The sequence below is a fragment of the Elephantulus edwardii genome, unplaced genomic scaffold (genome assembly GCF_000299155.1).
Source record: "Elephantulus edwardii isolate Elephantulus edwardi_28Jun2011 unplaced genomic scaffold, EleEdw1.0 scaffold00105, whole genome shotgun sequence".
Classification (NCBI taxonomy): Eukaryota; Metazoa; Chordata; class Mammalia; order Macroscelidea; family Macroscelididae; genus Elephantulus; species Elephantulus edwardii.
In genome coordinates this window covers 11,895,393-11,914,284 of record NW_006399855.1, presented here as the reverse complement: position 1 = coordinate 11,914,284, position 18,892 = coordinate 11,895,393, and the positions used below count along the sequence as shown (strand labels likewise).

Here is an 18,892-nt window from a genome sequence, read left to right as displayed (position 1 = left end):
AACAACAACAACAATTTGTTCTAAGTCTTCCTCACATTCTGCAAAGAAGGTTGTGTTATCTGTATGCCATATTCTTCATATCACCAACATTAGGCTTCAGGAGATTCAACTTAAAGCCATGAGACAGCATTTCATGTCCAACAGAATGGATAAAATTTGAATGACTGACAACACTAACTGCTGACAATAAAGCAGAACAACTTGAACTCTCCAAGTGTACACTTTATGTAGACACTTGAGTATAATGCTAAATTAATATAAAATGATAAAATAATTCCAGAAAATAGTTTGACATATTTTACAAAGTTAAATGCATACTTGGCATATCAACCAGTTAATCTAGTATTTATCCGAAGAAAGTAATAATATATGTACATAGAGTTATACAAAAAAGTTCATAGTAGCATCATTCCTAATAGCCAAAAAACTCCCAAGTATCTATCCATAGGTGAATGAATACACAATTATGTTATTTTCATGATACTAACCAACAATAAACAAAAGAACAAGTATCAGAACATATCTATACAGATAAATCTGTAAAATTTTAAGCAAAATCTAAACAAAACTGAGTACATACTCAACAACTCCCTTTACATAAACTTCAAAACTAGGCAAAAGTAATCTATAGTAGCAGAAACAGTACAAAATGATAGCTGCCTTCCAACAATGCAAATTAACCATGTGATAATAAAAGGAAACTTTCTGGGATGATAAAAATCTTTTAGATCTTGCTTCGTTTTAGTCATACGTATTTAAACCGTATGTAGCTATACCTTTTCAAAAATAATTTGATAATCTCCAGATTTTACTGAATGTACATTGCAAAAGAGTTTGTTTTAAAATAAAAAGTATCAAATGAATTTAGTAAACTAGTGAGAATACAAACCCAACACACAACTATCAGCTGGGCTCTATACATCAGCAATGAACAAGCAGGATAGGAAATTAAGACAATATTTAAAATAGCATCTAAAAGAATTAAATACTCAAAAATATAGCAACAAAAGTGAGGCTTTTACAAAAATAAAACTTACCAACATAAATTAAAGACCACCTAAATAAATGAAACATTCAAAGCTCATGGAAAAGAAGGCTCACTATAGCTATCTATACTACTCAATGTATAAATTCAATAAAATTACATTAAAACTCCAACACCCTTGACAAATATGGAAAGTCAATCCTTAAATTTATAAAAAGAGAAAGGAACCTCAAATAGCTAAAGAATAATAATAATAAAGTAGGAGAGCTCATATTTTTTTATTTGAAAATATAAAGCTGTAGTAATTAAAACAACCTGGTACTAGGTTAACCTATACTCAACTGATTTTTTTAAGGGTACTATATCAGGTCATGGTACTAGGATATTGTAGCTAATATTAGATGGATCTTGGCTGAAAGCAGGGAATACCAGAGGAATGCATATCTGTGTTTCATTGACTATGCAAAGGTGTTTGACTGTGTGGATCATAAACTGTGGCTGACTCTCAGAAAAATGGGAATCCCAGAACACTTGATCGTGCTAATAAGAAACCTTTATTTGGACCAAGGAAACACTACATGGTTCAAAATTGGGAAGGGCGTACGCCAGGGATGTGTCCTGTCTCCACACCTTTTCAACCTCTATGCAGAACAGATCATCTGGGAGGCTGGGCTCTATGAGGAGAAATGTGGGGTCAAGATTGGTGGAAGATCTATCAACAATCTGCATTATGCAGATAACACAACCCTGCTTGCGGAAAGTAAGGAGGACCTGAAGCGCTTGCTGCAGAGGGTCAAGGACTGTAGCCTCCAATATGTACTGAGGCTCAATATCAAGAAGACAAAGATTCTCACCACTGTGCCAACTGGCAGCATCAGGATGGATGGTGAAGAGATTGAGATTGTTCACAGCTTTAGATTGCTCGGCTCCACAGTCAACACTCTCGGCACCAGTAGCCAGGAAATTAAAAGATGTATTGCCATGGGAAAGTCTGCTGTTAGGGACCTCTCCAAAGTACTGAAGAGCAATGGTGTCTCTCTGGAGACTAAGGTGCATCTCATAGAGGCCATGGTCTTTGCAATCACTTGTTATGCATCAGAGAGCTGGACAATGACTAAGGAGGACGGAAGGAGAATTGATGACTTTGAGCTGTGGTGCTGGAGAAGAGTATTGAGGGTACCGTGGACTGCTAGGAAAACGAACAGATTCATCCTGGAAAGGGTCAAACCGGGTGGCTCCTTGAAGGCAAGGATTCTGAGGCTCCATCTAACATACTTTGGACGTATTGTAAGGAGGGACCGGTCCTTGGAGAGGGACATCATGCTTGGTAGGGTGGAGTGACAGCGTAGGAGGGGAAGGCCCTGTATGAGGTGGATTGATTCAGTGACTGGGGCAACTGGGATGGGTGTATCGGAGATGGTGCGATTGGCATAGGACACAGTGGAGTTTAGGGCTGTTGTACATAGGGTCACTATGAGTCGCAAGCGACTTGATGGCACATAACAACAACATATCCAATGACTAGGTGGGGAGAAGAAATTTTTACATGCAAAAAATGAATCATGGCCCATGCTTTGTACCATACATGTACGTGTGCGTACACACACACAGTCAAAATAATTAAAGAACTAAACATAAAATTTAAAATCATAAAATTCATATAGAATATAAAGGACAAATGACTCTGGGTCTTGTGTTACCAAATATGACAACAAAAGCACAAGTAACAAAAACAATAAATAGAACTTCATAAAAATGAAAATGTTCTGTTCATCAAAGAACTATCATAAAAGTAAAGCTACAACCTATGGACTGGAAGAAAAATACTAGGTGTCAAATAGCTGACAAAGGTCTAATACACACACATACACACCCCCCCAACACAACAAATATTAAATATATATTATGTTGTTGACTGCCTCGATTCAAGCACAACTCATAGTGACCTTATGAACAAAAGGCCTGAAGCCCCTCTACAACTATTAACATTTTTCAAAAGTCATAGAATTTCCAGAGGCATGTTACTTAGGAAGTGAATGCCACTCCTGCTTCCAAACCTGTCATAGTATACATATAAAAACATACTTTGGGACCTCCTCCAAAGACCTGAAGAACAACAATGTTCACTAACTGAGGAATTGTACCTTACTAATCTGCCTTAAGACTGCTGGACTAAACCTGCATTGTGAGATATTGCCTCCCTAACTCTCCAACCTATTTCCCTAATAAACCCCACAACTCTGAGTAAAGTCTGTGAGAGTCTTGCAATGAACACTGGACCCAATGATTGGTAGAAATAGGTGCCAGAGTATGTAGGCTGATATGTCTGACTATCTAGTATTTGTATGGTGCTATGGACATTATTGATGGGGTCAGTTCCCCTTTATGAAGTGGGCAGAAGTCAGACTTGCCAACCCTCACGTTGCATCTACTCCTTTTACAATGCTGCTTAGTTGACTGCAACTCAGTGTCCCTATGTACAACAGATCTGAAGCTTATCTTGGGTCATCCTCACATCTGATTCTCTTGAGCTCACTGTTACAGTCATCATATCAATCCATTATTCTGAGTCTTCCTCCCTTACATTGTATAATGTCCTTCTCCAAGCTTTTTAAGAACAGGGGCTTCACCATCTATGCTTCCAAGGATCACCCTGATTGCACCACAAATGAGATACTATCTCACCCCTACCTAGGACCACCAATGGTCTGGAAAAAAAATCAACAGTAAGTTTTGGGAAAACTGGAACCCTCATCTACTGCTAGTGGCAATGTAAAATGGTGCAGCTGCTGTAAAACACACAACTACCAAATATTCCAATCCCAGGTATATAACCCACAAGTACAGGCAGGAATGTAAACAGAAATCTTTGCACTAATGTTCACTGAAGCTGATATGCACATAAAATGGAGTTCTACTTAATCATAAGGAAAAATGAAGTCCTGATGGTTGAACCTTGACAACATCATGCTGCATGAAATTTGTCAGTAGCAAAATGATATAAACTGTATTTTCATTTATATGAAAAAGCAAATATCTAGCAACCAAAAATTATTAGCAATTACTAGAAGTGAAAAGGAGATGGTAAAAGTAGTTTTATGTTGGTAATAGAATAATTTGGGATAGCAAGAATTCTTTAACTTGACCAATATAAGTATTAGTGAAGGGTATAGTACATGTAGAAATTGTTAAGTGGGTATATATTTTAAGTATACTTTAACCACAATAAAAAATAACAAAAGAAGAGAAAGATTATCTCCTTACATATAGCTATCTCTCTTCTCATCATTCAAAATCATATCTCATACATATATTGAAAATGAGGTTTCAGATCAGTAAGATTTTAGCTAACATTTTAAATAAGGGCTCTTACCTTGCAAATCCTTGTGGCAGTTCTCCAAGGCCATAAAGTGGATAAAGGTATGGGCTTTTGCCATATCTTGCCAAAGACTCACTGTAAAGTTTAATCCTATTAATGGTTTCAAAACATGGCTGATCTAAATAACTGGAAAAAAGGAAATTATTATTTAGAAAAGAATTTTCATTTTAATTTTTGGTTTTCAATTTAAAATTTTATTTCCAAGTAATTTCAATTTACTACCTAATATATTTCACTTAAAAGGTTCTATCACTAATACGCAGCTAATCCCTCTTCTTTCCGTGTTAACAGTTATGTTTGGATTGTTAAAATACTCTGGAGACATGGGAAATACCATAAGAAAGGTCTAAGAAAAACACAAATCTAAAAATCAAAACACTTACTCATCAGTTCTGTAAAGTGCAAGGGCATGACCAGTGAAATCTATAACATCTTGGCCCAAGTCAAATTTCTTATACACGTCTCGCATTGTAGTCTTCTTAGGATCAACACCCTCAAAAGTTCTAGGATCTTTTTCATCAAAGTTGGCAATATAAACAAGGAATTTTCTGAAGCGACGTTTTTCAAACAGCCCCATTAAACCTAAAAAAGAATTTTTAAAAGATATACACTTACAGGATACCAAGTAAAATAAATACATACAAGAAAAATTTTAATGGGCCATGTTATTAATTGTGCTCTTCTAATTCACTGGGCAAGATGTGGAAGTCAGCACAAATACACTTGTAGTTTTAAGATGTGGAAGTTTGCACAGATACGTCTTCTAGTTTTATAACATTCTTCAAAATGAACTGACAATTATATTAGGTCAGCTATCACAATTTTAAAATACAATTAAAAGTAATTATAATCATTACTTAGTGAAATGTAATATTAGTTCAACTAAGTCTTTTAGTAAGTATAATGTAAATAATGGCTGAATCAACTGCCACATTATAAATCCATAAAGGCATCCATACGTTCTTTTACTGGCAATTCGGATTCAACCAATTACCTAAACAATAATCCTCTAAATTCACTGATTCTTTTCTTCTACCTAATTAAACCTGTTGTTAAATCCTTCCATTTGTGTTGCTCATTTCAGTTATTATCCCTTCATGCTGAAATACTTGGTTTCTCTTTTCTCTCTCATACACAACCCCCCTTCTTTGTGTTTACAAATTTCTCCTTCTTTTAAATCTTTGCATATACATTCTCTTAACTCCATAATTCCATTTTTCATTGCTTTATTTTCATTCTTTATTAAGCCTTTGATAGATCTATTGTCACTACCTGTCATGTTCATTTGGATTGATCACTGTTTCTTCTTTGTGTGTCTCGTGATTTTTTTTAAATGGGTCATTGGTCCCAACTTTTTCTGTTTTTCTAGTATTTTATATTGTCATTAAATTACTTTCTATTTAAAAAAATCTCTTAGATCGGCATGGCCTTAAGTTTTGTTTACTCCTTGTCAGTGTGACAGTTCCTTCTCTCTGGTTTCATTAGGATTCAAAAATTACTAAATGCTCAAGGTTTCTCAAACACATCAGAAAACATGGAGTGGGTGGGCACTGTCATTCCAGTAACATGTCTTGCATTAATGAATCTATATATCTCTATCTCTGGTTATTATTCTCTTACTTTCCCTATTTTTGCAATCACGCTTTTGAGTCAGAAAACGTACATGTAATGGAATCCCTGGGGGACTAGATGTTGCCTTCTAGGTAGTGTCTGCCCCATTTCTTTCTAAATGAAGGAAGTTGGCCTGTGCTTCCCCTGAATACCAACTAATCTCCACAAAGCAAAGAAGCAATCTCAGGAGTTCTTAGTGCTGACCTGGGGAGGATATAGACAGACAAATATAACCTGACTCCAAGGAGTTATGTTTTGTTAGAGAGGTGTGAAGTATGGGATGTGCAGGAAAAACAGGGAGCATGGAAGTAGCTGCTACTGCAGGGCTTTCTATCACAGCAAGTTGCAGCTGACACTATCTGGTACGGAAGATTTAACAAGCTCCTAATGCACCCCTACAGAAGTCTGCATTGTTGATTTTAGAGAAGCTAGAACTCTTGTCTCCTTATAAAGGTAGAAGGTACTGTTGTTGGTGAAGCATGTTCTTTTGCTGCAGCTGTTTCTCTGGTTTACAAAAGCAGGTAGCTTGCATACATGCAGAAGGGGCAGGGACTGTGGGAGAAGTTATTTCCCTACCACATGGGATTCATTTAGAAAATTTTACTTACCCTTTATATTTAGGAACACATACACACATACTGAACAAGATTACTCTTGGCAAACTGACTTCAAAAAGAATGCGTAATTCTGCCTTTTGTGTGGTCTGAATGTTTATAATTGAATTTATACAACAATTTATTAACTGTTTGTTGGAGAAAGTACGAAGGACATTCTAAACCAGAATCTTACCTCTCTCCAAACTCCTATTCAGTGGTATGTCAAAGTATCAAAGGTTGTTTCCTCTTCAGCTGCCAGTCCAGTCCTATCTTTTCCTTCCATGGAGCTTGACCCTCTACTCTCTCCTTCCCTACACTCAACCATCCATATATTTTTCCACTTGGGACAAAAGTGCAGAAGATATCCGGAATACCAGAGATGCTTTATGACAAGAAGACTTAAGACATAAATTTGATGCTTGAAGTCAAGGAAAAAGGCCCTGCTGATGAAGCTTTATCTAGACTCACATAAACAACTAGTAGTCCTCGAATTTTACTGTACTTAGAATCACTGGTGAAGCTATTACATTGTAGATTTCTGCTCTGCTCCCAAAGGTGCTCTCGCTCTAATCTACTGACCAAAAATGTTATGTCTAATAAGCAGCTCAGATACAAAAATAATTACTCTCTCTCTCTAACCCCAAGCTTGTCAGAGGGGCATAACCACATCTACTCAAGGAACAGACTTCCTACACTTCTATTTCCCAAACTGGATACACTATAACTCGCCTTTTTATGAGGATAAAAGTGAAAAGTAACTTAATAATGAAGATATGACTTGATAAGCTTGGCATTAATTTTGTGAAATTAAATAGAATGATACAAGAACAGGGAAAATATAAAAAATTAAATAAGAAGTGTATCAAAAGACTTCCCCAAAAGGGAACCTACAGATTGGGACAATATGTTTGGCAAAGATATATGTGACAAACAATACTTCTCTAAAATTTATTAGAAAACTTCAACATTTCAACAACCAAAATAATTACAAAAGGGGCAGAAGACATGAAAAAATAATAAAAAATGACATTGAGATGGCCAACAAACTAAGAAGAAATGGTTAACATCATTAACTGTTAAGAGAGAGGTAAACCAAAACAATGAAATATCATATCCTCCCGGTGACCACAGTAAAATTCATTGAGAGAGTAAACAATAAATGCTGGTGAAACTGTGGAAGAGTCTAGAACTCTCATACACTGCTGTGGGACTGTAAAATGGCACAGCCACCATGGAAGGCAGTGTGGCTCTTCTTTAAAAAGTTGGAAACAAAAATATCATCTAATTCAGCAATTCACTACTAGGTCTTTGAACAAATATACATACATCCATGTTCACTGCAACCTTACTCAATAGCAAAGAGATGAAAACAATCCAGGTGTCCATCAATGGACGAATGGGTAAAAAAAACAAACTATGGTACACTGACACAATGGCGTAGTATGCAATACTTGAGAGTAAGATAAAGAATGTAGAACATGTATGCATCTTAAAGACATTATGACACATATCATCAGTCAGGGATAAAAGGAGGACAAAATATTATATAAGACCACTATTACTTAAAAAAGAAAAAAAGGCTTACACACAGAATCATTCATGGATTGTTAACAAAGATGGGAAGGGAAGGGGAGTAAAAATTAGAATACTGATGAAAGAGTGAAGGAATTAAGTGCAAACTAAGGAGATGAGTACAATATCAAAGAAAAGGAAGATAGGTTCATTGAAATCAGAATTACAGGGAAGTGGGAAAATGTATACTGTGGGCATTGTAATGTGTATGTGAATGGTTGAAGCAAAGATTAATTTGTTTACATGTAAACTTTTACTCAAATCACAATTTTTTTTTTCTGGGGAGTCATGAGGATGTTTTTGTTTGGTTTTGATTGGTCAAATCACAATTTTTAAAAAAGGAAAAGTTACATAAGGAAACAAATGTGAAGGGCAGAATTAACCAATAGAAAATATTCAACACAGCTATTATAAAATTATCACTGAAAGAATACTGCTATCTCTAGACAATCTTGATTTCACAAGCATCAAACTATCACTTAAGCAGTCTCTGAGCTAAAATTTCATTCACTAGTATGTCCCAGTGCCTAAAACAGTGTATGACACATAATATTTATTAAGCATTTGTTGACTAAATGGCTAACAGATGGATATAAATGGCCAAGGGAGTTTTAAATATTCCTTCCCCTTAAAAAAATCTTATTCTAAATATGCAACAATGAATAAACAAAAATCAAAGTCTCTGTAAATTTTTATTAAAAATTAATAATAATAATAAAAAAATCTTATTCTGAGAAAACAAAATAAAATTACTTACTAGATGCCAGGGCTTCTGCTTCAGTGGAAGGAACTTTGTAGATTTTCCCTCCCTTATAGACAAAGCTCCCTTCAGTTACTTTGAAATCCAGGTAGCGTGTGACCTCTGTATAAAGGAGCATCTTTACCAGCTGACCTGTAAAAGTCATATAATTCAAACTGTAAATTAAATATCACCACTTAAAAAAAATGTGCAGAAATAAAAGCACTTTACTAATACAATGTCTCATTTTTTCCCTTAATGTTTTCTAAGAACTATTACTTTTTAAAAAATGTGTAATTTCTATTTTCTTTTCCTTCAGATGAGGCTTTTCCTTCAGCCTTTAAGGAATCAAATCATTACAGTAGGGCTTTAGTGGTTGTTGTGGGGCAGCACCTACAGGTCTAAATCTGGGTGGAGGTGTTCTGTTCTTTCAGGCTTAGTGTTAACAGTTCACCACTGGGTGGAGGTGTTCTGTTCTGAAAGAACTGTTAGTGTTAACAGTTCACCACCACCATGTTGTGAATGGCACAACTCACACAATAGTGCAGTTTCACATAGTTTTGTTAACACTTACTCATTGAAGACAATCATTTTGGAAATGTCCCTGATGGAGCTGCCTCTAGTGTATTTCAAATTACAAACTTCTTTTATTGCCTTGTCTTTGGACATGAAGTTCATGCAGTAAATAGGTGGCATGTGGCCACGGAGCCCTTCTTGGCACAGCTGCTATTTTTCCTTTTCTTTGTCATTTGGGCATCAAGGCTCCCTAATAACTATTACTTATAAAAATTCCCATGTTATATTGTACAATCAGAATGTTTACCATATTTAAAATATTTAGCATGTTTTCAGCCTCTCAGGAAGCTGCTATTCCTTTTTCTTTATATGCTGCCACCCATAGGGTGGCAAAAGGACCAAAACAGGACCATCAATCCTATCTCTAGAGTCCACTTGGGACATGTGCCCTATGTAACTGTATAAAAAGTTCTTCCCCTTGATTTCAGCATGGCTTCCATTGCTTAAACACATGGTATTAACAACAATTAATTTGAAAAATGGAAAATAATTGTTATGAAATAGTTTTAATGTTACAACTTCAAGATTAATATTCTATCAGCTGGTCTTCACAAAAGCTATACTTATTTAGGCTTCAAAATAATTCAGTCATGGATGAAGGAAATAAGAATACCACACACTGCATGTTATTATGTGCAGCTGAGTAGCTGATAATCTTATAGGAAGAGAATGCCCACCTTACTCCCTCTCAATGGCTGGTAGATTTGAATCACCTCATTTTAGAATGGCAATGCAGTGCCTTACCACTAGGCCACCAGAGCTACACACACACACTGCATTCTGATGAAATTCCCTACACTTCAGATTTTGAATTTAAGTAGTTACAGGCAGTATTGCCATGCTCTAAGATGGCAGCCAACACACATTTAAAGCACTATGACTGGCTGCCACCTTTGAGGGGAGTATCGCTGTCTATTTCCTATTTGGGTCAAAGTTCATTTTGCAAAAATTTGGTTACAGTGCAACATATACACTGTCCTTGTTTCCTCAGGCCACAACTGAGTAGTTTTGATAGAATAGTTTTGACAGAATATTTTGGAACTAGTTTGGCTCCATATTTACCAAAGATTGAAGAATTAGAATTATAGTACTGTTATAAATGAATGTGAATTTCTTTAGTCCTTTTAAAGAAAAGCATCTCAAGAAAAAAATTTAGGAATTTTTGTTTTTCACTTTCTAGTCAACCTACATTTATTGAAATGAGTATTAATTTCAGATAAAGTCAGCTTGTTATAATTAGAAATATTACTTGCTATATTAAAGATATTTTAGAATGCCAAAGCTGGCAAATGTGTTTGAAAACCAACAAAATTAAGCATGATTGGCCATTCACGTGGAGCAACAAAAATCAGGAAAGTAGAAGCACATGAAATGCATGGCTAATTACTACAAAATTTTTCCTTATATAATTATTTCATTAAAATTAGAAATAAAACTGTCTCTTTTACTATGACACCAAAAGTGAACAGCAACTAGCTATCATTCTTAACATTTTGATCAGAGTACCTGATCAAATGGAAAAAAATACTGAACAGAATTTAAATTCTGACAGACTCTAAACTTTCCAGAGCTATGGAGAGTGGGTGAATCTTTGCAACTATTGATAAATTTCATTTGCTTTGTATGTATCTGAAAATTACAGAGAATAAGGAAGACCAAAGTATTGATGCCTATGAAATATGGTTTTGGGGCACTGAATATGCCATGGATTGATTGCCTAAAGAACAAACAAGTCTTTTTCAGAAGTTCCACCAGCATGCTCCTTAAAACCTTTATTTTTCTGCCAATGACTACAGTGCAGCTTAAATGTCCTTTGTTAATCTTCCCTTGTTAACATCAGTTCTGAAACAGTTCATTTCATTGTAGAACATTTCTTTTTGCTACAGTGACTCTGTGTATTCTTCTTTTTATGCTCCTTGCATCATTAAGATGCATCTATTGCTGTACTTCTAAAAAACCTATAAACTAAGGAAAACTTTAATATCTTCTGTTTCTGAAGGTCCAGCTATCTGAAATGTCATCAAAGCATTAAGAAGGAAGCTTGCTAAAATAGCTTACATTTTGAGTATATATTGTGCCACATTACAGTTTGTTTCTTCAGCACCAGTTACTAATAGTCACACTAGTATTTCCCCATTTTTAACTGTCCTCTGCTACCTCTAGAAAACCATATTGCTCTCCATATTATTGCCATCAAACAAATTTATTTACACGTATACATATACCTGGGGGGGAAAACCTCAAGAGTTAGTGTCTAACATAAATTTGAGGTACTTCTTTACCATTAGCCATAAGGAACTTGGGTATTAAGTCAACATTCCAGTCTCTTCCTCTGCCCATTGATGCTGGTGGTGATCCTGGTATTTGAAATCTTTTGTATAACTAAAATCAAAGCAAAAAATACCCATAATGTAACAAACGTAATTTTCATTATAATATGGTAGCCGTTTTTAATGAAGTAGCTTTGATTTAATAATTAACACCACTAACTGAAGTGAGGCCCAACAAAGGAATTTCATTTTGAATCACATAAAATTTCTACAAGGGTTCTAATTTATATATGTAACTTAAATGTACAACTAATGAATGCCAAATAAACAAATACTGCAGAAGTTGAACTAAAAGTTTTTCCTAGTAGAAAATGCTAGAGTATAAAATGATCAATGGCAAAAAACCAAACACACAAATACATGAAAAAAACCCCAAAACTATCAATGACACATTAGGTCTGCTGATAAGTCCTTTATTTGTACAAATCATTTAAATTCAACTCTTTCCTGAACTAAAAGCTTCCAGAAAGAAAAAAAAAATCCCTTTTGCTTATGTGAGAAGAGAATAAGCTAAAATTAACATTTTGTTTCTTGACGCAAGAAATCAATTGTAGGCAATCAATTCCTCAGTAAGGATTTGAACTATTAACCTACAGGTCCAGCTGTGGTGCTGGAGAAGAGTACTGAAAATCCATGGATTGCCAAAAACACTAACAGGTCTGTCCTGGAGAGGGTGAAATCAAGCTGCGCTTTGGAGGCAAGGATTTTGAGACAGAGTCTCACATATTTTGGGCCTGTAGCCAGGAGAGACTATGCAGGAGAGAAAGATCCTGCATGAGATGGAATGACACACTAACTGGGGTAACAAGGGTAAATGTATCAGTGAGATTGGCTCAGGATAAAGCAGGGTTCAGAGCTATTATGCATAGGGTCACTTAGTCACAGTCAATCATCAGGCACACAACCACCATCACCATCACCATCACCATCACCATCACCATCACCATCACCACCACCACCACCACCACCACCTACAGGTCATGTCTCTCTGGCAGTTCGAATACACTAGCAGCTCCAAGAAAGTGGGACAACCTTCTCTCATGTGATTTATAGCCTTAAATGCTGGCCAGAGGTTCAGCTGCAAGTTTGTCTCAACTTCACAGCAATAAGTTTGTTTTCAGGGCTTTCTTTTTTAAAAACAGCTGTAAGGAGGAGACTTGGATGGTACAAATGATGAAGTACTTAGCTACCAACAGAAATGCTAGAAGATTAACTCCATCCATTGGTTTCTGCCTGTCTACTCCCAAAAGATCAGTCACTGAAAATTCTAAGTAATATTCTACTCTGAAACACAAAGGATGGCCAGGAGTCAAATATTGCCTCACTGCAACTCGTGTGGGTTTTGATGGTCGTTATTCTAAAACGAGCTTTAATTAAAAGAAGTAAGCAGTTTAAAATTTAAGAATATGCATTCACACTCATGAACTCCTGCTAACATGAACAGAAAGAGCAAAGCTGGTATATGTTTACTCAATAAAAACTCATGAATCCCTGAACAGATTAAAAAAAGCAAAGCAAAAACAAACAAACCCAAGAAAGTTTGCCAATTTTATTGAAGATCAGCTAACAACTGGCATCAGTGCATCACTCCAGAGATTACTTACTGACTGTAAACATACTACAATACATAGATCTGGTGGTCATCATCTTAACCAAGGAATCTAACTTAACATCATTAACAATGAATTAACCAGACACTATATACCTCCTGATATGAAACAGTATCAAGTACTCAACAATATAAACTCATTGCCATCGATTTCATTCTGACCCACAGTGACCTCCATTGGGTTTGTGAAGTTACACTTATTAACGAGGAGTATGCCCTCAGAACTGAACTACTGGAGACACATGGCCTTTTGGCTAGCAGTGCAACAGACTACACCATCAGGGCTGCTTTTAACTTACATTCCTACAAAATGTAGTAGAGTTCATATCTGTGTATGCAGATACATAACAAAAACCACCACTGACTTTTAAAATGTTTCATGTGCCTTTGCTCATCAAGATTTGGAAACAGTATAGACCAACCAAAAAAAAAGTATTACTCATATAAGCTAGGCTTACAATCTATTTTTGCCATTAAACCCCACTAAGACTATTTTGATATATGAAAAAATGGGGATAAAAGTTTCTCTTTGAGTGACTGAGAAAACACCTGAGACAGTGCAGAAAGCACCGATCTTCATCAAAAAGGTGATCCTCTACCTACCTTTCAAATCAGCACTATATTAATTCTGAGTACTGTAGATACTTTTGTCCCACACCATGCATATTTGACAATTTACATTTTTATAAGTTTCAAAACAAAAACTCATTCTAACTAAAAACTCATTCTAAAGTATTGCTGTCCAATTGAAGAAATCAGCTTATAGTTGGTTGACCTTTCTCTCAGAGAGCCACTGATCAACTAGAACTACCAGAGAAGTTTAGACACTGGGTTTACTAACTATGCCACCAGAGCTCCCTTCTAAATGAGAAGCTCCTAAAAGGTACAAAATCAAATCCACATATAAGAGACAATGCTGAGATACTCTAGTAAAATACTCAGAAGTATAAGGGGTACATTAATTATCACTAATACTTACATCTTCCAGTGGTGTTATAGATGCACTTTCTCCTCCATAATATGGATTTCGATCCATGTGAAGAACTTTCTTTCCATTCACTGACATTATGCCTGACAGGATACATTCCTACAGGGAAAGCACAAGTATTTAGAAAGGAAAAATGTGTTATATGTTTAAAATAGATACATCCTTAAAAATTTTTTTCTTTAATTAAACATTTATTTATATTAAACATACAACTAACACTTGTATACGTGCAATCTTTCTAAATGATTAAAACAAACAAACACAACAACCTTAAACAAACTCATTTGCCATAGCTGACTGTCCAGTGGGTTTTCAGAGGCTGTAAATCACACAGGAGACAGCCTGTCCTTCTCCTGTGGAGTAGCTAGATGATTTGATCCTCTAGCCTTTGGGTTGGCAGCACAACTCTTTACCTATTAGGTCAAAGATGTTCTTATGTACTGTCAAGCCAGAACCAACTAACTCACTGCTGACCATCCAGCTTTCCAGCAGGTGTAAATCACAGGGGAGGAAACTGCTCATCTTTCTCTTATGGAGTTGGCTGGTGGCTTCAAATCACAAAGGATTTGCATTGGCAATCTAACTTCTTACCACTAGGCCACCAAAGCTGTCTTAGATAATCAGTATGTCCCTGATTACCATCAGCTAGATGGAGATCCTTGTATTATTTATTTTTAAAATTATTATTAATGTTATTAGTAAGGCTTATGAGGTCCCTTTCCATGTACTCTGCACACAATTAGTAAACATCAGACATATGACCACTGTTCTTACAGTAAGCTCACTGCTCCACGGCTCCAACCATTTGCCCAGTCTCTTTAAACATTAGTTTTTGAAATTAGCTTTTGTCCTTTTAAAGTATTTGTGAAAACTGGAAGTGATAAGCCGTAATTAGACATCTTACTTACCATCTCACAGCCTCTGCACTGTAATAATACAGGGCAAGAAATCCCCTCCTTGACTAACTCTCCACCTCTCTTAACCATGCTTTTTCCAAGGACTGACCTCTTCTAACATGTTGAAAGTATGTAAGATGTAGTCTCACCATTCTTCCCCAGCATCCTGGCTGCATTCTTTTCAAGACTTACTTGTTTAAGTGTTTTTCTCCAGCACCACCACTCAAAGGCATTAATTCTTAGGTCGTCTTTATCCACTGTCCAACTCTCAGAAAGCAAAGAAAGTTAAGGGGAAAAGACTATGTTCTTAGTACTTAAACGGTCATCCTTGTTTCTTTAGCACTTTGGACAGGTCTCTGACTGCAGATTTTCCAATGCAATATGCCTTTAGATTTCTTGCTGGTACCCAGGTTGTTGATTATGGCTTCAAGTAAAAGGAAATCACTGACAATTCCAATCTTTTCTCCATTTATCATGATGTTGCCCAAGGGTGAGGATTTTTGTTTTCTTGATATTGAGATTAAGCAGTAGTCCTTAATCTTTTGCAGCAAATGTTTTGAGTCCTCCTCACTTCCAGTAAGGAAGTGTGTCTCATCTGTCTAATAGAGGTTGTTGACGAGTATTCCTATGATATTAATGTCACATTTTGTTCATAAAATCCAGCTTCTTGAATGATTTCTTCAGCACAGAAATTAAACAGGTATGGTGAAAGGATATATCCCTAATGCATACCCTTCTTAAACTATGCATTGTTTCCTTGCTCTATTCAGACAACCACCTCCTGGTAGGTATAATTTCAAATGAGTACAATTAGGTTCTGGGATTCTCATTATTCTCAATATTATCCACAATTTAATCCAAAACTTCTGTATAGTCAATAAAAGATAAGCAGATGTCCTTTTGGACTCCCTGCTTTCAGCCACGATCATCTGACAGCAATATCCATCCTTGGAACCATGGCTTCTCTGGCAGTTCTGTTCCAGCTGTTTTTAATAATCTTCAGCAAGAATTTGCTTGCATGTGCAATACAGTTCAATAATTTCTACATTCTGTTGGGTCATCTTTTTTGGGAATGGGAATAAATACAGATATCCTCCAGTCTGCAGGCCAAGTAGCTAGGCTGTATCTGTTTGTTGAAGCATGTCAACTGGTATCACATCAGTTCCTGGGACCTTACATTTTCCCAATGCCTTCAGTGCAGCTTGAAAATCTTCCTTCATCATCACTGGTTCCAAACTGTATGCTATTTCCTGGAGTAGTTTTCTAGTGTATTCCTTTCATCTACCTCTCCCCCAATCCCATCTACTTTTGATGCTTCCTGGATCATTCAGGGTTATGCCCATGGCATCCTTTAGTATTGTAACTCGCTTGAATTTGTTTTTCAGTTCTTACAGATTGAGGGATGCTGAACAAGTTCTTCCCTTTTTAATCCTAACTCCAGCTTTTTACACCTATTTATAATACTTTATTTTGTCTTTTCAAGCTGCCCTTTGAAATTGTCTATTCATCTCCCTCACTTTGGCAATCCTTCCTTTGTTTTGTCCTCTTGATATTACAGTGTAATTCCCAAGTGTCTACTGTGACATCCATTTTTATTTTTTTCTTTCACCCTTCTTTTTGTAGTGACCTTTTGCTTAGGTAGGGAGAAAAGATACAACCCTGACACACACCTTTGCTCATTTTAAATCATGCAGTGTTCTTTTGTTCTATTCAGACAACAGCTTCTCAGTCTAAGTAAAGGTTTCATATCAGCACAATTAACTCCATTCTCCTCAATGTTTGTAATAACATGCTATGATGCACACAAATACCTTTGCATAGTCAATAAAACATCGTGAATATCTTTCCAGTATTCTCCGCTGTCCACCAATATCCATCTGACATCAGAAATGACATATTCCTTGCATCATGGTCTCTTCTGAACACAGCCGGATTTGTTGGCAGTTCCTTGTCAATCTACTATTTTCAGCCATTTTAAAATATTCATCAGCAAGATTTTACTTGCAGGTGATATTATACCATAATTTCCACATTTTGTTGGAACATCTTCTTCAGGACTAGTAGCAAATATAGATCTCTTTGTCAGACGACCAAGTAGTTGTCAAATTCTTGACACAGACTAGTGTATGCATCTGTTTGCTGAAATACCTCAAGTGATATTCCATCTATTCCTGGGGCCTTATAATTCTTGCCAATGCTTTCAGTGCTTCCTGAACTTCATTACCATTGTTTCTTGATCAGAGTCTACTTCTTGAAATGGTTCAATGTCAACCAATTCTTTTTGGTACAATGACTGTGTATTCTCTCAATGCTTCCTGCATAATTCAAGATGCTGCCTATAAACTGGGGGCTCTGCCCTCCTTCACCCCTGTGTTCCTAAGGGTAGAGGTCTGGGCCTACAGGAAAAGTTCCCAGACAAGGTGGGAGCTAGAGTTGAAACTAGACCCATACAGCCTGCTGATGAGGTTCATGCCCATTCCTCCTACTTTTTATTCATGTTTCTATTATTTAAGCTATTTTCTGTCACAATCAAAGGGATGGAAGCTCATTTACACAGGTAATAATGAAGGGGTGTTGTGTGGTTTACTCCCCCCTTCTTGTTTCTTAAAGGCATTTTGTTTTTTTGTTTTTTTAATCTGTACATCAGGAGCAACTTTTTCTGTCCAATAAAAATGAGACATGGGGAAAAAAGATTTTGCCTATAGAATAATATTTCAGTATTGCAATTTGATCTGAATTTCTTGACAGATGGAGAAAACAGGGAAACTACCATAGATTTAATTTTACTTGGCTCCCCAACCGACACCTAAGGTGGCAGCAATAAAAAAATCAAAAAGACTTGCTGCAGTGGGAAAACTGCTGTCAAGGACCTCTTCAAAGTGCTGAAGAGCAATGTCAGTTTAAAGACTAAGGTGGGCCTTATCAAGCCATTGCATTTTTAACCGCTTCAAATGCATATGAAAGTTAGACAAAGAAAAAAAAATGCAAGGAAAATCAATGCCTTTGAACTGTGGTGTTGGGGAAGTGCATTGCATATTCATGAACTGCAAAAAGAACAAGTCTATTAGAGGAAGTGAAACCAGAGTGCTCACACTTTGGGAATGCTGTCAGGAGGGTCTAGTCCTTGGAAGAAGACATTATGTTGGGAAAGATGGAAGCTAAGACTAAGAGAGGAGGACTTTCAACAAGATGAAATGAGGTAGTGACTGTAACAATGGAACCAAGCATAGCAGAGACTGGGATGATGGCACCACATAGGGAAAGTTAGATCTGTTGTTTATAGGGTCACTATGATTTTAGTTGACTCACCAGCACCTAACAAGGCTACCACTTCCTTAAGGGGTACACATATATTATTTTAATAACACTCTTTCTGGAATGGGGAAAGAGAGGACAGATAACAAACACTGCATTAGAACAGATGAGGGGGACCCCTGGTGAAGCCAAAGATCGTCAAAAAGAGGACCAAGAAATTCATCCGCCACCAGTCAGACCGTTATGTCAAAATTAAGCGTAATTGGCGCAAGCCCAGAGGCATCGACAACAGGGTTCGGAGAAGATTTAAGGGCCAGATCTTGATGCCCAACATTGGTTACGGGAGCAACAAGAAG

General features: G+C 36.4%; 1 protein-coding gene across 2 annotated transcripts in view; it reads right to left on the bottom strand.

The window, feature by feature from the left end:
* Positions 1-18,892, bottom strand: part of GDI2 (GDP dissociation inhibitor 2) — a 42,891-nt gene that overhangs the window by 13,627 nt on the left and 10,372 nt on the right. The window contains exons 2-6 of one of the 2 annotated variants that reach the window (XM_006891866.1): positions 14,377-14,484; positions 11,741-11,840; positions 8,901-9,035; positions 4,748-4,946; positions 4,359-4,490 (exon numbers count right to left, since the gene is read on the bottom strand). In XM_006891866.1, the coding sequence (XP_006891928.1) occupies positions 4,359-4,490; positions 4,748-4,946; positions 8,901-9,035; positions 11,741-11,840; positions 14,377-14,484 (674 nt within the window). The remainder of the gene's footprint in view (positions 1-4,358; positions 4,491-4,747; positions 4,947-8,900; positions 9,036-11,740; positions 11,841-14,376; positions 14,485-18,892) is intronic. The other variant, XM_006891867.1, reaches the window with a different exon arrangement.